Source organism: Ipomoea nil, unplaced genomic scaffold, assembly GCF_001879475.1.
Source record: "Ipomoea nil cultivar Tokyo-kokei standard unplaced genomic scaffold, Asagao_1.1 scaffold0875, whole genome shotgun sequence".
Classification (NCBI taxonomy): Eukaryota; Viridiplantae; Streptophyta; class Magnoliopsida; order Solanales; family Convolvulaceae; genus Ipomoea; species Ipomoea nil.
In genome coordinates, this window is record NW_017617303.1 from 712,028 (window position 1) to 738,985 (window position 26,958).

The 26,958-nt window shown below is 35.8% G+C and overlaps 2 protein-coding genes, 2 long non-coding RNA genes and 2 pseudogenes across 4 annotated transcripts; 4 read left to right on the forward strand and 2 right to left on the reverse strand.

The window, feature by feature from the left end:
* Positions 1-842: 842 nt before the first annotated feature.
* Positions 843-3,132, reverse strand: LOC109178985 (UPF0481 protein At3g47200-like). The gene is made up of 2 exons (XM_019328538.1): positions 2,962-3,132; positions 843-2,625 (listed from the first exon to the last, which is right to left on the reverse strand). The coding sequence occupies exon 2, from the start codon at positions 2,608-2,610 to the stop codon at positions 1,273-1,275; it is 1,338 nt and encodes a 445-aa protein (XP_019184083.1). The 5' UTR covers positions 2,611-2,625; positions 2,962-3,132; the 3' UTR covers positions 843-1,272.
* A 1,258-nt stretch (positions 3,133-4,390) lies between these two features.
* LOC109178986 lies at positions 4,391-8,160 on the reverse strand. The gene is made up of 3 exons (XR_002053801.1): positions 7,941-8,160; positions 7,065-7,146; positions 4,391-4,687 (listed from the first exon to the last, which is right to left on the reverse strand). It is a non-coding gene; the product is annotated as an uncharacterized LOC109178986 (long non-coding RNA).
* LOC109178987 lies at positions 4,736-12,360 on the forward strand. The gene is made up of 3 exons (XR_002053802.1): positions 4,736-4,856; positions 5,731-5,738; positions 12,350-12,360. It is a non-coding gene; the product is annotated as an uncharacterized LOC109178987 (long non-coding RNA).
* Positions 12,361-13,099: 739 nt separating this feature from the next.
* LOC109178984 lies at positions 13,100-17,055 on the forward strand (annotated as a pseudogene).
* A 3,744-nt stretch (positions 17,056-20,799) lies between these two features.
* Positions 20,800-21,611, forward strand: LOC109178938 (annotated as a pseudogene).
* A 2,145-nt stretch (positions 21,612-23,756) lies between these two features.
* LOC109178939 (putative late blight resistance protein homolog R1A-10) lies at positions 23,757-26,498 on the forward strand. Its single transcript, XM_019328488.1, has 3 exons — positions 23,757-25,367; positions 25,476-26,372; positions 26,466-26,498. Exons 1-3 carry the CDS (start codon positions 23,757-23,759, stop codon positions 26,496-26,498), a joined length of 2,541 nt encoding a protein of 846 aa, XP_019184033.1.
* Positions 26,499-26,958: the final 460 nt, after the last annotated feature.

The window sequence follows — 26,958 nt, forward strand, 5'->3', positions numbered from 1 at the left end:
ACCGCCGGCTTAAAAAAAAAAAAAAAAAAAAAAAAAAGCTACCGCCCGCATTGGACCTCCTTTGACCTTATCCTTGAGGATATTAGGCAACCAACTAAGAATTTTTTTAATATTAACTTTGCTTTTATGAAACATTTTGTGAATAGAGTAGCGCAGCCCATAGACTTGCTAGGAAAACTGTATTCTCGACTGAACATAGGGAATGGAGGCTGAATCCTCCTTTTTTTTTGTGATGTATTAAATGATGATTTGAATTAATGAAGATATTTGTTCAAAAAAAAAAAAAGCTACCGTCCACTATCTTATATCTCTGGTAATGATTTCAAAGTTTCAACCCTAAATTTGAAAATATTTAATTTACTATTTTTGACTTAAAAAGTGGTTAATGATGAGGTAAATTATATATGAGATGTCTTTCAAATGATTTTGTGGTCTAGTAGCACGAACGGACTATCTTAAATGAAAAGTCATGTAATTGCGTCCTAGTGAGGCGTTATTGACTCTTTATGCTTCATACGTACTAGGATGCTATTGACTCTTTATGTTTCAATAGGTTGAGAATGTAGATATGAACAAATACTACATTATATGGGACATGTCTCAATTAGGCCTAGAAACCCTCAAATACTTGTAAATTAATAGTCACAAGTCACAATAAACTCATATTCATACCTAACTTTTTTGGTCATTGTTAGAATTTAAGTATTGCACCATGTGATTACTAGCAAAATAAAACCAAAAAAAAAAAAAAAAAGTCTCTTAGTTATTATTATTATTATTATTATTATTATTATTATTATAAATTGACATGCATGTAAAAGATTGTAATTGTAAATGATGAATTGATACACATTAATTATATTCATTGTGATTATATTACATTGTGTAATAAAAAACAAAATAACATAGAAACTAGACTTTATTACATATCATACAGATGCTAATTTAGTGGATGAGATGAACGTAAAGACTTAATTACCCTTACCCAAAAGGCTGAATCCCCAACTCTAAGGGCCTCCCACATTCCGACCTGACAGAGCATGTGGGAGGATATAAATCACTGTGACTCAAAGGGTTAGTAGGCAGGAAGACTTAATTATCCTGTGAGCATGAGTAGTTGGATGAAGTGGTGAGAGAAATGAAATTTGTGACAAAAGACCAAAGCTTGTCTCACTAGGCCTGCCTGTTGGTGTTCTTGGTGTTCTTATTTTAGCAGTGCATCATGAAATTTATGAGAAAAGACAATCTCACCCGCCAGCAAGCCTGGTGTTCTCATTTGCGGGCAGTGTATACAGTTTGCGTGGTGGTAACAACAAGGACAGAGAGAAGTAACGTTAACAGTGCGGTGAGGCAGACGAGCGCTAGCGAACCGCGGAAAAGGCTTCGTCTCATTCTGGCGATCTTGCCGCCCACACTTCTGCTACAGTGGTCATTGAGTTGGTCGTAGAGGTGGGCAAAGGGGTGGTAAGCCGTGCTGTGGATGGTAATGAAACTGTTGATCTTCTTAAACATGCGGTGCACCTGTCGGCTGTCGCCCAACCAGTTATCGATAACCCCGTACTTGGTAAGCACTTCCACGTCTCCGGGAGAGTCGATGAGGAAATCTAGGAACTTAACGTAGGCCGTAACTAAGTTGTGGTTTGTAGGGTAGTATTGCTCGAACGCCATCAGGTTCCTCAGGAACGACTCCGTTCGCTCCTCCACGGTTAGCGGCGGGATCCACAGCACTCCGTTTTTGAATTTTATGTTGAGTTGACTGCCGGCTTTCTCCATTCTTCTGAACCTTACTCCGTTCTCCTGGAGATCTGTGGCAGAATAAAATAATCTGCGCCGCCGAATAGGGCGTGGAGGTGGAGGTGGTGATGGTGATTGTGATGGTAACGTTCCTACGGGTGTCAACCACATCTGGTGTACCAATTCCAGGAGATGATTTATCCTTGGAGCTGATGATGAGATTTCGTTAATCCTCTGTCCGTACACTTGCCCCGGGAATAAATTACTGAAAAATTTGAACACCAGATAGATAAGCATGTCATACTGGTTTGGGATCTCGATCAAGTCAAACAGCTCGCACAGAACTTGGAATGGGATTTGATTCTCAAACAACATCAGATCACGCTGCAAACTACTCAATACCCAGTACATCTTGAAGATGGGATCATTCTCCTCTCTCAATTCAGGCATACTGAATTTGCGGACTAGTTGTACTATAAAGCACCCGTCTAGAACAACCATCTCCACAAGGCGTCCTTTGTCCATTGCTGGGTCATCATAGGATTCAAACAGCATTGGAATTCGATCGGATATGGCTGCTACATATTCATTTAATGTAATTGGAGAGCTTTGAAGAAGCAAATACAGGTAGCGAAACTTTTGTTTCTCCATCCATTTCAAGCTACCCTTATTACGAGAATGATAAGGACCGATTGCCGCAACCTCTGGTAAATAGGCTTTCTTGTTTACTTTACGTAATTGTTCATGAACTCTACACATACAAGTTTCTGATTGTGATCTAGCCCCGTACTTGTCAACCCCATCAAGGATTCTCTCATCATTTTTTTCGTAACTGGCAGTAGTAGTTGCTTGTGTGCCAATCTCCTTGCCTCTCATCTGATCTGATCTGATCTACTTTAAACATAATTAACACATCATAAGCAATACAATTATATAGATATATAATTAAGAAAATCTCTAGCTACAAATACAAAAAAAAAAAAAAAAAAAAAAAGAAGCTATTCAGGCGAAATGAAATATAAAGGCTGGGTTGACTCATATCAGATCAACCCCTCTTTAAACTTGGCGACTCATACTTTGGCCTCTAGATGGACTGTTGTTTCTGGGAATCCTCTCCGGCCTCCTGAGTACATGACTTATCATATTTTCCCGATTAAGGATTAATATCAGTATTATGGTTCGGCCGGTTTTCAAAGACATGACTACCTTGTGCTAAAGATTACGTACCTGTGATACCAGAATGGTGCAGCGTGAGCGATTGTGTGAATTGAAGCCAAACCACCTTAGGCGAAGAAGTCTATGAATTTTCAGGCAGATCGAACAAACTTGTTTACACCAACAGAGGAAAGGACGAAAGTCAACGGAGCAGATCAGATGAACAACTTCAATTCAACAAAATTTTCAACGGAGCAAATCAGATGAACAACTCCAGTTAAAAAAACTTAAGATTAGGCCGGACAGCATTTATTGTTTATTCGGTATTTAAAATTGTTCTAATATTGTATTCCATTATTTTAAACACAACCGAATTATTACGGAGTACTATTCTTTTAAATGTACCATTTCTATCACCAACCATTGGGCCACGCTAAAAGTCAAATTCACGCCTTAGCTTGTAACGGACAAATTATTCTGTGACCCAGATCTACGGCAAATTATATTATGCACCGCGGTGCATAATTGATTATGCACCGCGCGTCTTTTTTTTTAAATGAAAATTAACAGTGTTTATTTCCGCCGTTTCGCACCCTTTTGCAAAAAGTAACTCTGTTATTCAGTGTCATTTTGTATACACTGCAGTTTCAGTTGAACACAACTACAGTTTCATTTCGATATAACTATAGTTTCATTCGATATTTATAGACTCAAATATGTGAAAATGTTATTTAATTTTATTTTATATACACTATAGTTTTATTAAAACACAACTACATGATCATTTTGATATAATTACAGTTTCATTGTACAATATACACTCAAATATGTGAAATGTTATTCAGTTTCAGTTTATATACACTGCAGTTTCATTTCACTATAACTACAGTATCAGTGTCGGTTTGGATATACTGTAGTGTCAGTTGGTGTTTAATACATCAAACAAACGGACTCCGTTAACTCTAACGGCGGGCCGTTTCTTTACTTAAAGAAACGGCGCCGTATATGGGCCGCGGTGCATAATCGATTATGCACCGCGGTCTATAATATAACAACTGCAGATCTACGAATAGTTATGCGGCAAATTATATGGTGCACCGCGGTGCATAATCAATTATTTTTGTTTAATAAAAGAAATGGTATCATTTTTGTGTTGTTTCGTAAAATATAACTCTGTTATTTAGTTTCATTTTGTATACGTTGCAGTGTCAGTTCAACACAACTACAGTTTCATTCGATATTTATACACTCACATATGTGAAAATGTTATTTAATTTAATTTTATATACATTATAATTTCATTAAAACACAACTACATGATCATTTCGATATAACTACAGCTTTACGGCACAATACACATTCAAATATGTGAAATTGTTATTCAGTTTCATTTTGTATACACTGCAGTTTCATTTCAACATAACTACAATATCATTTTGATATAACTACAATTTCGCTAGGTAATATACACTCAAATATGTAAAATTGTTATTCAGTTTTATTTTGTAAGCACTGCAGTTTTATTTCAACACAAGTATAATTTCATTTCATTTCAATTGCAGTTTCACTTGAAGAAAGCTGACCCACAGCCACCGCGAGTCGTCATCGGTGCTTCTTTCTTCTCCCACCGCCGTCGTTGAGTGCCATTATTGATTTTTTTTTTCTTTTTCATATCACAGACCAATGCAAAGATGGCTAGTTGCAAGTCATTCCCTTATGAATGTGGTAATGGCAACAAATGTCCCGTGTGGGAATCCAGCTCATTTTGTTTCTGTGAAAGTATTTCCTGTGCAAATGCCTACAGAAAAGAAACAGAGCAAATGGAGGAAATTTCTCAAAAGTAATAATCCTTTTGCTTATTCTCTAAAATGCTTATTTATTTATTTTTATTTTTTATTAAGGCTTAATTTTTTTCGGAGTTTTTATTTAGTTCAATTTGTGGCTGATAGAACATACTGGGTTTACTTGTGATGTGGCAATTTTTAAAAGGACAATGTTGTGAGACTGTATGCTTTAAGGGCTTGTAACCAATAACACAAAATATTTCAATACACACACTTTACTAGAGGTGGGTTTTGAGTTTTCAATGATTCTTGATCACTTGTGCACCGAACTGTCTATTTTTCTAAATTTTTTTCAACCCTTTTGTTTGTCAAATTAAGTTTGAGAGAAATGCTAATGGTTCTGAAGAATGGCATGTCATTTGAGGTGACAGATCGTCTTATTAATTATTTTTGGTTCATGTTTAGTTTTTATTTTTAAAATGTATAGTTAATAGTTCAATAGAAATTTTAGCTTAATGCAGCTTATTCAGTGTTTGAAGAATTTGATGGAGTAGCTGAGTTCAAAAGCTAGTTTAATATTTTCTAGTGAAAAGAGCTTCCTGCTTTGATTCCTTCCCCATCCCCATTAATATTTTTATCAGGAGATGTGGAGGTACAATAGTTGACTAGTTAAGTGTGATGGTTTCTGAGTACATTAAACTAAGAATGATATCAAATGGCTAATTATGCCACATTTAAGTTGGCCTAATAAGAACCCAAAATAATGGTACACTGCAGGGGATATGTTAACTCTGCTCAAATCTATGTTTTTTTTTTAGTACTACTAACTTTGTTACAATGCAGTATTTTTTTCATATGTACTACTGAAGCACAAAGAGTCAATATTGCCCTATTGAGGGACGAACCTATGACCTCTCATATGGGAAAGCCACTTTCCCCTTCATGCCACTAGACCACAAGATCATTGGCTTGATCAAATCTACTTGTTTCTAAGTAAATAAAAAAGATTTTCAAATTATTATTGTTTTCTATTTAGATGTTAAAACATCTGCCATAGCCAGATGTGTCTCTGTTAGCAATTGTAATTTTGGAGTTTTTAGTTAGACATAGATAATGGGTTTGTATCCAGATTTTGAACAAAGATGCACAAAATAGTTGTGCTTGTCTCTGATACATCATTATTCCTCTCCCGGATATGTGTTAACACTTGCTGGATGAAAGAATCTCATCTTTTCTTTAGTTTTTGTACTGTTATAATGCAGACTGCAGAGGCGGGTAGGTGAAGAAATACAATGGACGGCTGTGCTTGCATCAGTTAAGGTCTTAGAATATCTTGATAAAAACGAAAAACCGGCTCACTAAAAAACACAAAACAAAAAAACAAAAAAAAAAAAAAAACCTGCTCACTTATTTCATTTTTGCAAATCCCATCAACCTCTTTTTCGTGTTTAGATTGTGATACCATGACGTACATCATTGTATAGTTATAGAGGTTGTAGATTTGTAATATTCATATTACCATAATTTGGAATTGGGATTTGAATTGTAAATAGATTTTTTTATAAAGAGTGTTTTCTTTCTAGATTTTTATCTTAGTTGTATCTAGGAGTTTGTCCCTATTCCGCCGATCCCCACTATATAACAAACTTTTTCAGGTTGCAATACAAATTTCTCAGGCCCTTCGTCGAAGGGGATGGATTCTTAAATGATCAGGGAAAAGGGTCAACTAGATTTTGAATTTTTATTGAAAAGTCAAAATTAGTCCTTTTAATTTTTTAAAGGTGCAATTACACTTCAACAATTCATTTTGATGCAACTAATCCAAAAATCAGTTAATTGCTATCACATGTCAAGGGTTAAATAAAAAAGTGCCTGGAGATCGACGAACACGAAAAAGGCGATTGAGAAGGCGTGTCACCTTCTTCTTTGTGATCGGAGACCATTTGTCGGTTGCCGGTCACTTTTTTACTTAAAACTTTATCGGAGGGTGGACGGATCCCTAATAATCAATAGCAGGCCATTAATCAGTTTTTAAATTACATTCCATCAAAATGAATTATTGATGAATGTAATTACACGTTTAAAAGGTTAAGGTGCTAATTGATCATTTTCCATTTATTAAACATTTCTACTGTGTACCCCTATTTCTTGGGAAGGTTGTGTACCCCTATTTCTTGGGAAGGTTACACAGAACAAATAAGAGTATTCTAATCCAACAATGAATATCAGATGGCTGATATGTCAATCGGGTTCACTCAATATTAAGATAATTCAAATTAAGAATTAAATAGTCGAGTTCTTGAATATCTGTCATGGTTTTTATTCAGGAAAAAAATATAAAATCATATAGGAATGATTCAGAATGATATATTTCATCAACTATTATATTACCTGGACTCATAATATGGGGCAAAGAAAATGACTTGTATGCTTTTTTCGTGCCATACTTCTCTCATTTCGTCCTCTCTATTTCCTGTGTTTTACATAAAATAAAATTGGAAAACAGACTCATAAAATAACAACATACCAAAAGAAAATCAAATAATTTACAACCCTAAGATTATCTAGAAGCTTGACATTCGTTGAACATTTGGTTTGCTAATTCCATGCGCCAATATGGATCAACTGTATTTATCGAGTCACTCTCAACAGTTGGATTTACTCCTACAAACTCAATAGGTACTGGCAGTAATGGACATATATTAGGAACAAAAGATGTACATGTAGCAGTAGCATGGAATTCAAGTATGAAATAACAGAACAAACAAGGGGATAACATTCAGCTTATATGGAGTGGCTTTTTTGTTTTTCAGACTATCACTGGACCATATCAGCAAAAGAGACCAAAGAAATTCACTCTCACTAGGATTGCAGTGCAAATAAATTCCAAGAAATAAAGCATAAATTATTTTTTTAAAAAAAATAAAATTATCCAAAAAAAAAAAAAGAAAAGAAGAAAACAGGCAGTGAAATTATTCACTCCAAACTCTTTACTGGCCGCGAAAAGAAACCGGAGTCCAGAGATTACTGACCAAAGAAATTCACTCCCATTAGGATTCCAAAAAATAAACCATAAATTATTAAAAAAAAATACAATAACCTAAAAAAAAAATTGACAGGAAAATTGCAATGCAAAAATTCAAAAAAGGAAAACAAAACTGTGCTAAACCACCAACATTTGCAGATACTAATCACAAATTGAAAAAAAAAAAATTTAAATACAACACAACAAAGTATAGTATTAAGATGCTAGTAAAATAAGCTTACCTGCAATGCAAATGAAGGTGTTGCCGTGCTTGAGTTGTGCTATTGATAGAGGAGACTGACGCGCAGAGGTAAGAAAGAAAGAAGAAAGAAAAGTAGCGACAAAAAATAAGAAGAAAGGAGAAAGAAAATGGCGAGCGGTTAACAGATGAAAGTTAGTTTGGAACGACCAACTCCACGAGCAATCAATCTCAAAATTGTGAAAGAGGAAGATTGAAGAAGAAACCGGTGAAATGTGGCTGGAGGGGAAAAAGAGAGAAGAATCCAGAATGAATACTAGGGTTTAGCTATATATACATGTGTAATTAACAAATTTAGATGAGGGTAAAATAGTCCAATATTAATATACTTTCTTCCCCATTCAGCCAAAAAACAAAATACCAATATTTAGATCAGATTTTCTTTTCTTTCCCCCTTAGGAAGTCAAATTCTTATTGAAAAGATTTTCCATCCAACCAAACAAGATAAAACAACATTTTCCTACCTTTCATGAAAAATCTTTTCCATGGAATTTGATTTTCATCCAACCAAACACATCCTTAGTGGCCCAGGATTTTTCATTAGTTTTCCGTTTTATATTTTTTGTGGACAAATATGCAGCACGTGGCTTCAAGTTGTCTGGGTGGATCTCAGCGAAATATTACGGAGTAATTAATTAATACGCTAGTCCATGTGGCAATATAGTCCTGTGCCAGTGGGTCCGGTCCTTTAGTAGATAATTAAATAGTGTCAATATATACTACCAGAAGGTGTCAACTCTCAAGGTTCACCTCATTTTTTTTTTCTTTTTTGGGGAAACAGGTTCACCTCACCACAAGGTGTCAACTCTCAAGGTTCACCTCATTTTTTTTTTCTTTTTTGGGGAAACAGGTTCACCTCATTTTGAGTTTACATAATTACATCTTTCATTATCCTTTTAAATTCTCAGTTCATTTACCTTTTACAAAAAAAAAATTGGTTTTAATACATAATGAGATGACACATTTGTTAGCTTTCCAAATGGATGATTACAAGGTTGAATTCCGTTGGTGGGGTACAAGTTAATAAAGACAATGAAAAATAAGACAAGAATATCGATTTGAGATATTTCTTAGATTAACGTTTTGAGTATTACAAATTGCGTAATGATTGAACATGATTGTCCTAAACAAGACAAGACAAATTATATAAGTCAATGCCCCTAACAAACTTTTCAAAAAACGAGACACCCCTTAAGACTAGGTCAAGGCTCAACAACCCCACCTGGTCCTGTAGATAGACTTAGGAAACGGACCTCTAGGGTCTGCACCTTGTCGGGACCTTGTTCTCTGGTCCTTTTTGCTTAGTACCGTCAAAGCAAGCTGGTCTGCCTCACCACGTGCCTAATTTCTTGCGGGTTGGCATGCAAGGTCAGCATGCTAGAATTCATGTGACCCTAGCCCACCTCAAGCTGGTTAGCAATAAATATATTAAAATCTGATTTCGGCCGAAACCAGAGAACACGGTCGCAAACCATTACTTACTCTCTGGTTTCCGCCGTCTCTTTCTTCTTCTTTTTATTTTTTTTAAAATTTATTTTATAACTTTTTAATAGATAATAATATTATTTGATTTCAAAAACATAAATATTTTTATATTTTAAACAAAATAATTAATTATATAAACTGTTTAATTATATAATTCTATCCCATTTTCCATAAAATGAACCAAACACACAAAAAAAACAGTTTTCCGCTTTGTAGCCAAACACGAGAAATGAAAATATTTTTTGGAAAATAACTCATTTTTCAGAAAAATATTTTTCAGAAGTCATTTTCCTGCTTTCCAAACGGACCCTAATGTGTACTTTATACTAACTGGTCAGAATAAAAGCCACGTATCTAGCTAGTTGTAACTTGCAAGGCCACTTGTCTTATGACCCAAGTTAAGTGATCAACATCCAATATTGTTATTGTGCAAGTGTATACTTGTATATACATCCTAATAGTTGTTTTTGTTTATCCCATCCGGTTTTTAATAGTAATTTGTGCGATATTTAATATGATTTTTTAAAGCAAACCATTGTCTTTGTCTGGTTTTAACTTTTAATCCCGTAGACGTAATTTTTCACGTAAGTGACAAGAGTCAGACAAGTAATTTGAGAAAAGTTTGAGACAGGGTCTGACACTAAACAAAGTCTGAGACAGAAGCTTGAGATGAAAGGTTTTTTTTTTTTTTTTTTTTTTAATGCTACTAGCTCTATGTGAGCATATATATATATATATCCAACCATCAGCTTAGGCTTTTAGTTGAGATGGAGCACATGCTTCAATTTGGTATTACATTGTAGTATTTGTTCATATAATTTTATTAGTATCACATATTCTTAGCTTGTGTTATCAACCAGTAGAATTCTCAGTTACACAACGTAAAGGAAAATTATTAATAAAGCCACTGCAACGCTCTTAGGGGGCGTTTGGTTCAGGTTATATAACATAACCAAGGGAATGTGATATTCCAAAGCTCACATTCCAGTGTTTGGTTTATATTATCTTAGGGAATCTAACATTCCCCAGGAATGTCACATTCCCTCCACATAGGATTTTGAAGGGAATGTGATTCCCTTCAAAATTAAATCTTAGGTAATGTAAGATAACCTTGGTTATGTTAGTTTATATGTATGTATATATATATATATATATATATATATATATATATATATATATATATATATATATATATTTGTAATTATATATATATTTTATTTTTATTATATTATGTTAGCATATAAAATAATTTTGTTTCTCAAGTTCAAGATTTTAGTTAATATTTTAAAATCATGTAATTATATATGATACCGTTATCTTATTTATTTATTTTAATTTTTAAATTTATTAAAATATATGAAAATATGTTAAGGATATTATAGTGTGTATAAAAGATAACCCTAAACCAAACATGATTATATTACATACCCCAATTTTAACCAAACACAGGAATCTAACATTCCCAGTAATCTAACATTCCCAGCAATCTAACATTCCCTAAGGTAATCTGACATTCCGTGAACCAAACGACCCCTTAGGGTTTGGAAGGTAGAAAAATGGGGTTCGGGAGTTAGAATTAGGGTAGAGAGAGATAAGGAAGATGAAAGAAGAAGGAAAAGTGCCAATACTTTGCATAATCATCCTCAACCGTTTACAGGGAATTTAAAGCTGAAAAAAGGAAATTAAATCTAAAGTTTAATTAAAATAGGAATAAGGGTCAAATAGGCCATCGAACTGCACAAGATAATGTAATTAGGCCACTGAACCTAAAAAATCAACAATCGAGTCCCTAAACTAACCAATTTCAAACAAATCTTTCAATTTGTAAGTTTCCAACAGATTAACAGGTCATCCTCCCAACTTAATTATTTTTTAAAAAATAAAATTTAAAAATTTATTATTTAATTAATTAAAAAAAAAAAAAACAGAAACCGCCGGAGACGAAGAAACTTCTTCGTCTCCGGCCAGTTTCTTCGTCTCCCCGGCCGGAGACGAAGAGTTTCTTCGTCTCCGGCCGTGGAGACGAAGAGTTTCTTTGTCTCCAGCCATGGAGACAAAGAAACTCTTCGTCTCCACGGCCGGAGACGAAGAAACTCTTCGTCTCCGGCCGGGGAGACGAAGAAACTGGCCGGAGACGAAGAAGTTTCTTCGTCTCCGGCCGTTTCTGTTTTTTTTATTTTTTTAATTATTATTTTAATTTTAATAATTAATTTTAAAATTTTATTTTTTAAAAAATAATTAATTTGGTTGTTGACCTGTTAGAAACCTTCAAGTTAGATGAATTGTTAGGAATTTGTTAGTTTAGGGACTCAATTGTTGGTTTTTTGAGTTCAGTGGCCTAATTGTATTATCATGTGCAGTCCGATGGCCTATTTGACCCTTATTCCATTAAAATAAAAAGGGATAACAGTCCCCTTCCGTTCCGGGATCGCAGCCCAGGCAGTTGGGGAAAGAAGGACGAAACGGTGTCGTCTGAAGGTTAGCTCAACGGTCTCCAACGACTCCTTCCAAACGACGTCGTTCCCTTAAGTCATAACGACTCTTCAACGGTTCTTCTTCTAACAACGTCGTTGAGGTCCTCGACTTTCAGCTTTCAAATATCATCCCTCCACTTCATCTGTTGTCTTCCACCCTATCCTCCCACTTTCCATATTTGCTCCATTGCCTTGTAAGGTCGTTATAGCCACGTGATTAAAATATAAATCATGTGACATCTACTTATAACTTTTAACATCCCTAATGGGCTAGAGGTCTTGATAAAAAGGTCGAAATGGGCTTGAAGTTGTCTTGATTAAAAGGTATAGTCCCACTCCAAGAACAATTGTTATGTCATGGAGAGGGGTCCACCTTACAAGGTGGACCTAGGTCCAAAATGCGCGTCTGAAATAAGTGTTATCGTTTTCTTAGTTAATGTTTTTTATTTTTTGTCTTTTTTATGAATATAGAGTTCTGTAATGTTGTTATATTAAGATTTAATATTGTGAATTTTCAGTTCTAAAATTGTGAATATAGAATTTAAAAATTGTGAATAGAGATTAACGAATTTTGAAGACAAACGACAAGTTAACAACAAAGAAGGAAGCAATTTTTTTTTTTTAAATTCAAACGGCATCGTTTGGAAACAAAACGACGTCGTTTTAGACCTGGGTCCACAACATAATTTGCCCTCCAACAACCACTAGTCCACTAGGGATGCCAAAGGTTGTGCGATGGATGAAAGGTTGGGGAGGCCCAAGTGTGAAAAAATGGCAAATTATTGTATGGACCATGGTCCACACATTGTTATGTGGACCATAATAAAAAATATATTTTTAATATACTAAATGTGCATTATTTTTGTATTGAATGTACATTATACAATATAATGTACACTCAGTACATAAATAATGTATATTCCCTGAATACAATGTACATTTTTAATATATTAAAAATACATTATTTTTGTACTAAATATATATTATTTTACCGTATATAAAATATGGTCCACACAATACAATAATGATTGTGAAAAAACTGAAGTTACAAGTTTTAGCATTCTATAGTATAGCATATAAGGGCCCATTGGAACATGAACTTCAGATGAAATCTTTTCCCCTAAGAAAACTAATTACAACTTATTATTATATTTATAATTTTCTGTCTCTGGTGGGGTAGGTGGTGGACATTCAAATTAGACTTGAATTGTTAGTTTGGGGAAAGAATTGGAAATCTTGTGGAGAAGTGAGAGTTATGGAGAGTAAAGTAGATAGCATTATTGAGCAGAATGGTGGGGATATTATGTCTTATCTAACGCAGGTACAAGCTGCGGAACTGGATGAGCTGCTTAGAGGTCCTCTTGGGTTTAGTGTTGATCAGCTCATGGTTAGTGTTTTCATTATTATATTTGTAATATTTTTCTCTCTTTTGATATCATTGAAGTATGTCTGATATGATGCCTGATATATATGCTTATTAATTGCTTTCTGGGATTTCTCTTGAAGGAATTGGCTGGTCTAAGTGTTGCAACTGCTATTGCAGAGGTAGTAGTGTTCACACAATCCTGTTTAATTTGTTCATGAAATTAAACTACTATTTATGAGTTAATTATAGATTAATCTTCATATCTGGTGCTTTAGCAGAATTATATTAGTTTAGGATAAATCATTTACCACTATGTTGTATGCCAAAAGCAGTTGCTAGTCTTACTTGAACTCATGACCAGACTCTGATATCACTTGTTAGTATACCAAAGGTTATAGCTTGTAGCAAATGTGTAACTTTATTTTCTTATACGGTTACAACGTTTTTGAGAGGAGACAGGGTCTTGGACTTGACCTTTCAGCCTTCGCCTTACAATCTTCTACTTCTAGTCATTTGGTGCTGGACTTGGCCCTTCAACGACTTATGGCCAACATATTGGGAGTGTTTGGTAAATGGCTGTTAGCTAAGGGTTAGTGGGTTTGACTAGTTGATAGCATTAGTTGATTGTAGAGAAGTCTTTGGTAAATTAGCTATTAGCTGATTACATACCAAATGACTTTCTAAAAAGCTGATCGAAAAAGCTACTTTGAACAGCTTTTTGAATTTTAGCATTTTGGAGCTAATAGTGGTCAAATAAACCAAAATTAGCTGATAGACTAACTATTTTACCAAACAGGGCCATTATATATTAATTGCAAGATGCTTACTTCATTTTGTAGTCTAGTGACATCGGCTTGTAACTTTTTACAGACTTATCGATCAAGTGAACACAATCGTGTCCTTGTGATTTGTGGTTCGGGGAACAATGGCCGTGGGGGTCTCGTGTCTGCTCGCCATTTACATAACTTTGGCTACAACATATCCATTTCTTACCCAAAGCCTCTTTACAACAGTCTGGTCACCCAGGTAAGGGTGGGACTAAACTCAAGCATATATCATAATGCTTAATATATCACTATCTCTAATGCATCACATCAATGCATTTTGTAGCTTGAATCACTCTCAGTTCCTTTCCTATCCGTGGAAGATCTAACTTTGGACATATTAGAGAGTTATGACATTCTGGTTGATGCTACCTTTGGCTTTTCTTTCCTCGGTATCGCCCTTATTTTGGTTTTATTCTTCGAAACGCAAATTGAATTGCTAGATTTTGAAATGTTAATATGCATCCAGGCGCCCCAAACCTGCCTTTAGATGATCTGGTACAGAGGTTGGTGGCATTACAAAGTAGTAATCAAAAGGCGGTAATTGTGTCTGTGGATATTCCGTCTGGATGGCACATTGAAGAAGGGGATCTGGTTGGCAAAGGCCTTAAACCTCACATGCTGGTGCTTCATTACTCTCATTATTACCGTTGTTTTAGTACATTCTAACATATTCATAGTATCTGTTTAACGAATTATGTTATGGAATTGAAAGCACCAGAGATGCCATCAAACTCTCGTTATTACGTTTAGATTTCATGAATTCAATGAATGTTACATTCTAAGCTTCTGAATATAATGTAGGTATCCTTGTTTGCACCGAAACTCTGCCAAAACCTTTCATGGTCCACACCATTTTCTGGGTGGCAGGTTTATTCCAGCAGCCATTGTGGAAAAATTTCAGTTGCAGTTACCGGATTTTCCAGGCACTTCACCGTGTGTTCGAATTGGAAAGGCTTTGATGGGCATATCATCCTTGAAAGACGAGTATTTTGAACAGCATGTTGAGGCTGATCCCTTTGATCAGGTAAAATTATTTGGTCTTTTTCATTCTAGAGTTCGTTCCCATGTTGAATTGTTTCGATCTTCTTTTCGATTCCTGGCAGTTCCAAAAGTGGTTAGAAGATGCAATGAGTGCAGGCTTGAAGAGAGCCACTGCTGTTGCTGTGTCAACCGCGACAAAAGATGGAAAGACGTAAGATTATATGTATATATGCCAATTTGCCATTCCCAAATAAGCTCTTCTTCATTCCCTCTCGATCACCATATTTTTCTTGCGTTTCATCTCAACTAAAAGTCTAAACAGATAGTTGCATTATATATTCATGTTTATATATTATATATGCCTAACACGCCTCCTCATGTGGTGTCAGTCAGTTATTTTTGACGGGCTTCAAGTAATACGTGTACCATAGTCTCTTTTTAGTTTTTACCGAGTGACGCATGAGTTCGCTCTGATACAAAAAATTGAATCATGTATTCCATTTCAACTAAAAGTCTAAGCTGATAGTTGGAATGTACATTTATGTTTATATATTATATATATATACTGAATGACATTCACTAATGTTTGAATTGGTTTTATAAAAACCACACATTGTTAACTGAAGGTCATCAAGAATGGTGCTGCTGAGATCAGTAGACAGAGATGGCTTTGTCTGGTAATTACTCACTTCCTGCTTTTTCTAGCTACACCAAAACCCAGAGAAAATTTACATTTTTCTAGAGAAACGAAAAACAGAAAATGCATTTATTTATATATTTCCCCAACTCGAAAACTGAAGAACCGAAAACCACCAGAGAATTGAAGTAAACACAAACGAGATTTGACATTAATGCACAGTTTTTTGGTTCTGTAAACTGCAGTTAGTTAAGTTTCTATGCAGGAACTCCAATTATGAAAGCAGAAAGGGTGAGGATATATCAGAAAACCCCCATGTGGCACTCCTTTTCTACTGGAGTGGTTTAAACAGAGAGGTAAGAGTAGAGGGAACAGTGCAGAAAATTTCTGAACAAGAATCTGAGCACTACTTCTACAGTCGTCCAATAGAAAGCCAAATTGCAGCTTTAGTTAGCAAGCAGGTTTGATATCACTTATTCATTTTTATACATACACACATAAATATGTTTCCATTTATTTTATTTTCTTATCTCTTTGTATAACTACATTTCCAGAGTACTGTAATTCCTAATCGTCAGACTCTCCACGACGAATACAAAGATTTGGAGACCAAGTACTATGATGGGTCAGTACAATTTTTTGTATGGTATAAAACATAAATGTGCAGTTCAACTATTAATTTAGACATTTTTGTTGAGACGAGAAAAGTATTAAGATTAGACTCATTGGCCCGCAATCTTGCATTATGGACCTTAGTTCAAAATAACTTTCAAATTATGTGTTTACAATTGACATATTTTGTTCATATTAACTACAGATACATAAAATATAATGGTAACTATAGACACATAAACTGTTCAACTGTAGGTACAAAATATGTTAACTGCAAGCATAATATGTTAATAATATATTATGTATCTGTCGTTAACATCTTGTGGTACGTGCATGCAGAAGTGTGATTCCCAAACCGAAAAACGCGGGAGGATACAGGCTTAAACCGGACATGTTTGAATTCTTGCAAGGACAAGAATCTCAGTTGCATTATAGGTACGCATATGAAGCTCTTGACATGTAGAGAGAAATTTGGTACTTTTCTTCCCTACTTGAACTAATTGATAGGAGAAAAAGGCAAATTAATGATTATATATTAACAGGTTGCAATATACTGCTGAAGATATTTATGGAAAGAAGGAATGGAAAATAGATCAATCCACTTGTGATAAGTGTTAAAATATTGTTACGTTGTAATTATTGTTGATCATTTTATTAGTGATGTATCTTTATTGCAAAGAATTTTATTATTAAAAAAAAAAAGATTTTGTAGTGCTGATAGTCTTGAAATGCTCTAAAAAATTCCTAATCTTTTTTGAAAGCAATCAATGTGGTTATATTTAGAAGTAAACCGAAATCGGAGAAGCTAAAATATGAGCTAATAAATTTTGTGATCTAGGAATAAAATAAACAGAGCAGAACAAAGTTATCAAGGTGGACTTTCTAGGCGAGATGCCACCAACTGCCTAGTCGACTAGTCGACTAGGCGATGACTAGGCGATGAGTATTAAATAAATAAAATATATAAAATATATACATATATATTGATAATATCTTGTCTGGGACAGCCTATTTACTTCAAGTTGCCTAGATGAATAGTTTTTCCTAGAATAATGAGAAGTTTAGTATTTATTGTATATATTGGAAATATCTTGTCTTGGGAAGCCTTTTTGAACCCTATTTACTTCAAGTCATCTTTGAGAAGATGAATAGTTTTTCCTAGAGTAGTGAGAAGTCTAGTATTTATTGATAAAATGTCAGGGTGAGGTAGTGGGCTTTGCTCGGAACAGGAGGACGACGTCGGAGCTCAAACCGCGCCGCCGCCGTGCCACTGCTTCGACGCCACGCGCCGGCGAGTGAGGCAGATTCCGGCGTCTTCTCCGGCTAAAAATTACACCGGTCAACTCGCCTTAGTGTGTAGGTTCTGCCCATGTATGTTTTGTGGGGTTTTGGGTTGTATTTTGCACTTAGGCGAGGCGAGCAGACTAGGCGCAAGGCTGTGATCGCCCAGACGCTAGGCGACGGCAAATTATGCTCTGGACCCGTGCCCACATTGAATTGTGGACACGGGCCCAAAACGACGTCGTTTTAAAAAAAAAACGCGTCATTTAGTTAAAAAAAAAAAATTTCGCGCGTGTTTTGCCGTTAACGGCGTTATTTTTTTTTTTTTTGATTATGAATGTACAGTTATGCCGTTATGAATGTACAGTTATGCCGTTATGAATGTACAGTTATGCAATTATGAAATTATGAACACAGAGCTCTAACATTATGAACTTACAATTATGAACATATATAGTGATAAAATTATAACCATGGAGCTTTAAAATTGTGAATATAGAGTTTCGAAGATTATGAATGTACAGTTATAGAGTTATGAATTTACAGTTATGGAGTTATGAATCTACAGTTATGAGATTATGAATCTACAGTTATGGAATTATGAATGTACAGTTATTGATCGAATTATGAACAAAGAGCTCTAACATTATGAACTTACAATTATGAACATATAGTGATAAAATTATGAACATAGAGCTCTAAAATTGTGAACATAGAGCTTCGAAAATTATGAATGTACAATTATGGAGTTATGAATGTACAGTTATGATGTTATGAATGTACAGTTATAGAGTTATGAATGTACAGTTATAGAGTTATGAACGTACAGTTATGGAGTTATGAATGTATAGTTATTAACATATAGTAATAAAATTATGAACATATACTTCTATAACAAAGTGATCTGAAATTAAAAAAAAAAAAAAAAAAAAGACCAAGGCATAACGATTGCTAGGCGACGCCTTGATAACCCTGGAGCAGAAATTAAAGGTAGACATGCAAGCTGTGCAGGCATCAATAGCATAGCCAACATTTGATCTGGGTGGTGACCCCGGTGATGATGATAGATAACCCTGTAGTGTCTGACAATCTGTGTAAATTTGGATATCCTGTTCACCGCGCTCTCGGAGCCACGATAAAGCTTCTTTGCACGCAAACGCCTCGGCCATGAGTTGGGAGAAACAATTTGGTAACGGGGCACTGTATGCCGCAACATATCATCCATCGGCATCTAGCAATACAACACCTACCGCGACAGAGTTCCCGTCGTGATAGTACCTGGCATCGACAAAGCATCTTCGTGGGTGAATACCGGCAGTGGCCATACTGGCCGTAGCAGTAGGACCCGACAGCGGATGAAGGAGCGGTCCGGCCGTGGCAGCAACAGTGGTGTTGCCGGTAGTAACCTGGTCGGCCATCGTGCCGTGCACACGTTGCCACGGTAATCAGCTTCCTGGTTAATAGTAGGCAGGCATCCCATACTGTTCCATTCCGTGCCCTCCAGATATGATATAGAATCGCATCTGCATACACGACTCCATTAGTGTCTAGAACATTCAAGATTGCACTAAATCACTCATGGAAAATATTCGTCACAATATTGGGAAGTAGAAGGTTGGATTGTGCCCATACGGAACTAGCATAACCACACAATACTAATGAGTGCATAGTGTCCTCTTGCATGACTCCACACACATGACACAAATTGGATCTACATCTACCCTCTTTATAAGCCTTTATAAGCAAATTGTTGGTAGTGAGAAGAATATTACTTAAAAGCTCCCCACAAAAATGTCTTCCATTTTGGGGGGATTTTTAGCTTCCATAGGGTGGGCCATTTATCAAAAACTCCATTATTAGTAATTGTGTAATTCCCAACAATGCTTCTGTAGCCATCCTTGACAGAATAACAATCCTTTGCATCCCCATACCAATACCACATATCATTATAGTATGGGGAGACGGGTATCCTCAGAATTCTTGGTACATCATTTGGTTGGAAAATATCTGACAATATATGATAGTTCCCTGGGTCTATTAGTCCAACCACTTTAGCTCCTGCCATCTGCGGTGGCATTTCCGTATGGATCATAGGATCTAAATCGTCCTGCAGCCACGGTTGTTCCCAGATTAAAGTGTTAGTCCCAGTCCCAATACGTCGTCTCACCCCACCACAAACTAGGTATGTTTAGGATAATACCTTGCCTGATAGGCTGATACACACGGAACACTAACGAGCCAGAATTGGTAAGCATTCGTCATGCCTGCTTACTCAACATTGCCAGGTTAAAAGCTCGTAAATCTAATTCAAGACAATTTTAAAGTTGAAATTTTAAATTCTTAATATTTTATCGTTTGCATCACCAAAATCTAATTATACTTTATTACTAACAAAATCAATAACATTTTTTCCTTGACCTAGGTTTATATACAGATTGTTTGAGAAAAATTCCAAGATTGTGCTCCTTGTAATCCTTAGAATTGAAGGATTAATTTAAGAAAATAGAACTACAAACAAGAGCCCATAGATAAGGAACCAAACTGGAAAAAGAAAAAAAAAAACAAAAACAAAAACAAAAAACAAATAGGAGATAGAGGAGAAATTAATTACAGTAATTGAAATCCTGCACACTTGCACAGTACACTTTTTCAAACTTAAATACAAAAATAAAATAAAATCCTTACTTTAAAAATAAAAAATAATAATAATCCTGTACACTGCCCATTTCTCTAAAAATATAATATTCCTTGATAGCTCAACTTCTTATTTTTTTTTTGAATGCTACTGACTCTATTACATTGTAGTATCTGTTCAAATATACTTTCTCAACCTAATGAAGCACAAAGAGTCAACAACGCCTCCACTGAGGCTCGATCTCATGACTTCCCACATGGGAGAGGTCACTACATGCCATCTGAGCACAAGGTGCTTGGCAGCTCAACTTCTTATTTAATTATGAGAAAATTTCAATTTTGGTCACACGATTATTGGGGCTTTGTTAATTTCAGCACCTAACTTTTAAAATTGTCAATTTAGTACCTTGAGTATGTAATTTTTGTCAATTTTAGTCACTTCGGCCAATTTTTCGGCCAAATTTGACCGGAAAAATTTAACCCAACATTAAATCTAAAATTTTAGGGGCAAAATGGTCTTTTCAATCATTTCTCCTAATTAAGTTATGTGCAATGATGTGTTGGAAAGATACCCAGAACTAGCCACGGAAGCCTCTCCAACCATCACGCAGCGCCTAGAGGTGGCAAACCCAACCCTGATTGCGATGGCGAAAGAAGCAAGCCTGGCTTGCATAAACGACTGGGGGCGGCCGGTTGAGGAAATCACCCACGTCGTCTACATTTCCACGAGCGAAATCTGGTTGTCCGGCGGCGATCTCTACTTGGCCGCCGAACTCGGCCTGAAAAGTGACGTCAATCGCATAGTGCTCTACTTTCTCGGCTGCTACGGCGGCGTCACCGGCCTCCCGGTCGCCAAAGACATAGCGGAGAACAACCCAGGGAGCCGCGTCCTGTTAACCACGTCGGAAACCACCATCCTCGGCTTCCGCTATCACGACCTCGTCGGCGCGGCGCTCTTCGGCGACGGCGCGGCGACAGTGATCGTCGGCGCCGACTCCAGGGAAAACGTGGAAAACCCATTCATGGAACTCAGTTTTGCCGCCCAGCAGTTCCTCCCGGGGACCCAAAGCATGATCGACGGCCAGATCTCCGAGGAGGGGATAAACTTCAAGCTGGGCAGGGATTTGCCGGAGAAGACTGAACACAACATCGAGGACTTCTGCAAGAAACTGATGGGCAAAGCCAATAATAATAATAATTTGAGTTATAATGAGTTGTTTTGGGCGGTCCATCCCGGAGGGCCGGCGATTCTGAAAAGGCTGGAGGGGACTCTGGGCTGAGGATCGAGAAGCTGGATTGCAGCAGGAGGGAATTAGGAGAAAGGAGAGAAAAGACCATTTTGTCCCTAAAATTTTAGATAAATGTTGAATTAAATTTTTCCGGCCAAATTTGGTAGGCAATTTGGCCGAGTGACCAAAATTGACAAAAATTACATACTCAAGGTACTAAATTGATAATTTTAAAAGTTAGGTGCTGAAATTAACAATGCCTCTATAGTCGTGTGACCAAAATTGAAATTTTCTCTTTAATTATTTGTTTATTTGCACCGAGTCCTTCAAATCTCATTTTTATAAGGTTTTTGGTTTTCCAATTAGAGTACAAAATGAAATTGGAAAAAGTGTCAAATTGGCCCCCTAAGTCGAGTGGATAGTGCAATTGAGTCCCCTAAGTGAAAAAGCTCCATTCAGGTCCCCTAAACCTGTAAAATTGTTCAATTAAGTCCAAGTTGACTTGTTTATCAGGTTAAATGCATATGGTGTTGATATATGTCCTTATTTTATTTTTTTATAAAAATATTATTTATTATAAATTATAAATTAATTATAATAATAATAATTAAAAAAAAAAACAACCGTGGCCGTCCGGCCATGGCCGTCTTCTAGATCTGGACGAGGGCTACGACCTTCGCCGCCGCCCTCATTCCAGACAGAGGGGACTGGAACGTCTGGCCACGACTGTTCTTGAAGAAGGAAGACAATCACCGGCTGTTTGGCTGGTGTTTTTTTTTTTTTTTTTTTTTTTTTTTTAATAATAATAATAATAATATTATTATTATTAATTTATAATAAATAATATTTTTAATAAAAAAAAAAGACACGTGTTAACACCGTATGCATTTAACCTGATAAACAAGTCAAGTTGGACTTAATTGAACAATTTTACAGGTTTAGGGGGCCTGAATGGAACTTTTTTCATTTATGGGACCTAATTGCACTATCCACTCGACTTAGAGGACCAATTTGACACTTTTTCCAATGAAATTAATAATAGGCATGGTGCTATATGTAAAATATTCCTAGATAACTCAACCACCCATCTTTCAACTAATTAAAATTTGTTTATTAAATATTACCCCTTTTTTAATATTCTTTGTTACAATTTACCTATCATAATTACTATTTATTAGTTAAATCAATTCCTTCTTTCTTTACTTATTTTAAATTAATTTTAAATTTATTTTTTTGTATTTAATAATACTTCTAAAATATATAAACTTTATATACAAATACTAAACCTTTTTTTAATATTATAAAAAAAATTAATTAAAAATAACTTCAGTCAAACATGGTTAACTGAACAAGACACATAAAATTGGACAGAATAAATAATAATTAAATGTTGAACGTTAATCATAGTTGTTATCATGGTTGCAAAAATCGCGCCTAGGCGCTAGGCGGCCGCGAGGAAGGCCGGAATCAGCCTCCTCCGCGGCAGGCCGGTTCGGCCGTTTAATTATTTATTTATTTTTTCGTTTTAAAGTGTTAAAAGTTCGGGAAGGCATAACTTTTGACTCGGTTATCCGTTTTGGACAATTTTTTTTTCAAATCGCGTATTTTTTCGGGATCTATACACCACAAATAGCCAAAGGTGGTTTGACCCTCTAATTTCTCTAAAAAAATGCTTTTTTTTTGCTCTTAATTTTAATTTTTTATGTATTTAGATGGTTTCAACAATATTCAAAACGATTTTACAACCACTTATGTAAATAATTTGTAAGAAAAAACCAGGGCAACCTTATGTTTTATTAGTGAATTTCACAATTTTTAATTATTTTTTTATTTAAAAATAAAAAATAAATAAAAAATAGGCGCCTAACGTATTTTGCAATTTTGGTTGTTATATTAAAATTAGACATTACAGCTCATTAAATGACTACTTTACTAGTTATTGGATTTGTCACCATACTGAATCCTGAGCTACCAATTTTTAAAATTTTTTTTTGGGGGTCATTCAATGAATGATTCCCCAACAACTACACCATTTTTTATCTTTGTAACAACAAGCTATGATGTTATCTTTGAATTAAACTATTTATTAATGCTACAAGTTGCAGAAAGCCACCAAAATATTTAACTTAAAAAAATAGCATTGCATTATAGAGGGTGTCTTGCCATTATCGAATTCCCCAGTTGCTTCTTCTGTGAAAACTTACACAAATTCAAAGTAACTAAAAAAAAAAAAGAAGAAATTGCAGTTGCATCACACACAAACAGAAGGAAGGATGGCTTGTGTAGCAGTAGCTTCTCTTGTGAGAACAATAGAGCTTGAGTTCTTGCAATATCAGCCTCGTCCACTTGTACTGCACAATCATCTCATCTCTTTCAACAAAGACTTGATCCAATCTTTCCACCAAAAGCTTGGGTTTCTCATAACTCAGCTCGATGAGGAAAGAATCGATGGCGTTGAAGCAGTTAAACGCTTGGAAACCAAGCTCCGGGATTTAGCTTTCAGAGTGGAAGATGAAATTGAAATCCTAGTAGCAGACCTTTATGATGAAGATGAAGATGAAGTCAAAATAGCAGATCTCGTTTTGAAAGAGGAAAACCCACAGAAGGACACAGAAGGGGAGAAGACTACTCAGCCTTATTGTGTGAAACTTCATCAAGTTTTTCAAAGTGCAATGGAAGAAATTGAAGCCATCGAGGAAGAGTTGGTGAAAATCAAGAATATGGACGAGGCAGAAGGAAGAAAGACAGCCCATGATGTTCTACAAAGGTCTGAAGTTCTTTCCTTCCAGCATGATTCACACTCCAAGGAAGAAATGGTCGGGAAAATAGACGAGTTTGAGATAATCAAGAAGCTGCTAACTGAACTTGGATGTAAGGAAAAAAAAGTTGTATCTGTTATAGGTATGGGAGGAATCGGTAAGACAACTTTGACCAGGAAAGTTTATGAAGATCCGTTAGTTTCTATCCACTTTGACGTGCGAGCTTGGGTTGTCGCATCACAGCTTCACAATAAGAGGCAAATGCTTGTTGGTCTTCTTAATTCAATTTCCGAACAAGGCAACCCAGAAAGCTCCACTGATGAGGATCTTGCTTTAAAACTCTATCAATGTTTAAAGCGTCAAAGGTACATGGTCGTGGTTGATGATGTGTGGAGTGGTGAGGCATGGGATGATGTTAGCAATTGCTTTCCTGATGATGGTAATGGGAGTCGAGTGTTGTTAACTACTCGCCTCGCAGAGGTGGCAAATTATACTAGCTCCGACAATGACTTTTTTCATCATATGCAATTATTGGATCAAACTGATAGTTGGAATTTATTTTGTGAAAAGACAGGTAAATCTCGAGGTGCTGAATTTGAGATAATCGGGAAGCCAATTGTTGAAAAGTGCAAAGGATTGCCTCTAGCAATAGTTGTGGTTGCCGGACTATTCTCCAAACTCAATACACTAAATGAGTGGGAGAATATTGCAAAAGCTCTAGACTCTTCTACAACAACAACTATTGCGGCAACATGTTTAAAAATACTCTCACTGAGCTACAATCATTTGCCTCACCATTTAAAGGCATGCTTTTTATATTTAGGGGTTTTTCCAGAAGATAATGAGATCAATGCTAATGAGCTTTCAAGATTATGGTCAGCGGAAGGACTTGTAAAAGCATCCGAGAATGAAAACTTTGATACAGTGGCTGAAAGGTACATACAAGAACTTATGGATCGAAACCTAATTCTTGTGAGCAAGTGGAGTTGTTGTGGAAGAAGAATTAAAGTGTTTGGGGTGCATGATTTAATGCATGCCTTTTGTGTGAAAGAAGCTCAAGAGGAAAACCTTTTGCATGTTGTTCGAGAAAATGGTTCAGATTTTCCTCAAAGATGCTTCCGTTGGGTAAGCATACAATCATCAAATTTTGATGTGTCTACACTATGTTATTCATCAAGAAGTTGTCGGTCCATCTTCTGTTTTTCAGAGTGTATAAGCTTAAATTTGAAGCAGTTCAAGCTATTGAGGGTGTTCTTCTTTATTAGCTATCGGATGTACAAAAACATTGTGGATCTCGTCCATTTGAGATATTTACCTCCAGCGCTTGATAATCGTATGATTATGGAACTGTTCAAGGCTTGGAATCTTCAAACACTATATATTTGTTCAGATAATAGGAACTATTTAGAGTTCCCACAATTGCAATATTTTCGTTGTGTATTTATTACGGGACATCCTCCCAAATTTGTTCATCAAAACTTGCAGAGTCTTTCTTGGTTGAGCCCTAATCACTGCACAGAAGAATTCTTTACACATGTTCCAAATGTAAAGAAGATACAGATTGCCGGTGCAATAAGAGAGTGCAATGATTGCATCGAGAATCTTGTCAATTTACAGCAGCTGGAGAGACTGTATATTAATGCTAATAGAAGGGATTATACGAGTCCAAACATGGTCCAGATTAACAGCCATATTGTTCTCTTGAAAAGCCTTAAGAGGTTAAAGTTTCGAAGTAATTGGTTTGAGTGGAATGGAATTAATGTTCTTTGCAAGTTGCCTAGGTTGGAGGTGCTCAAGTTAATTGGTGCCTGTGTAGGCGAACTGTGGGAGCTACCAGAGGATGACAAATTCTGCCAGTTAATTGTTTTGGAAATTGTTGCAACTAATCTCAAGGATTGGAAAGCCACTGGTGATCATTTCCCAAAACTTGAGCACCTTTGCCTTTTTTCATGCAGGAAATTGAAAGAGATCCCTAGCGGGTTTGCAGAAATTTCGAGATTGAAATCAATCCAATTAGCGGGTTGTCGTTCTTCTGTGGTTGCTTCAGCCGAGGGAATCAAGGAAGAACAACTTGATTATTTGAATAATATTGTGAATGTGGTTGTGGCGGAGCAACGTTGCTACTCTCCGGTCTCTCTCTCTTTTATCTTTCTTAATTACTTTCTCTCTAAACTCCACTCAGTTTCATCATTATCCTAATTTAGTTTCAACGATTCATGACAGGATTCTGAGCTCGAGTCTGATGATGAAGCGTAGTTTGACGAAATCGAGTTTTGCCAGAAGAGTAGAGAAAAGAAGACTAGGCAAAAATCGGTATGCATATATATCTATCAATCACTGTGAACCTTGTAAAATTGTATTGTGTAGCTCTGAGTAAGAAAGCGTTGTTGCATCATTTTAACTATTTGTGCTTTAAAGCGAGTCAGACCGTCCTTTAATTTGTTGTGCTTTTTTGCTTTTAAAAACGTTTGTTTGTATTTCATTCATAAGGTCATGTGATATATATATACTTGAAGTTCAATGTTTATATTGATATAGAATTTTGGCCTTTTGCACTTAAATGTTTGAATTGCAATTCAGGTAAATGCTATTTGTTGATCGAATACTTGAGGTGTTGAGTTTGAAACTTCAACTTCTTTCTGCCTTTTAGTACCTATATATCTATTGCGGATTTGAACCTATGTTAACAACAAGATTCATTGAAAGAAAAATTTAA

Coding starts and splice junctions, on each gene's coding strand:
- LOC109178939 (XM_019328488.1), top strand. CDS start 23,757: ATGGCTTGTGTAGCAGTAGCTTCTCTTGTGAGAACAATAGAGCTTGAG. Junction 25,368..25,475: donor CTCAAAGATGCTTCCGTTGG/GTAAGCATACAA, acceptor AATTTGAAGCAG/TTCAAGCTATTGAGGGTGTT. Junction 26,373..26,465: donor AGCAACGTTGCTACTCTCCG/GTCTCTCTCTCT, acceptor GATTCATGACAG/GATTCTGAGCTCGAGTCTGA.
- LOC109178985 (XM_019328538.1), bottom strand. CDS start 2,610: ATGAGAGGCAAGGAGATTGGCACACAAGCAACTACTACTGCCAGTTAC.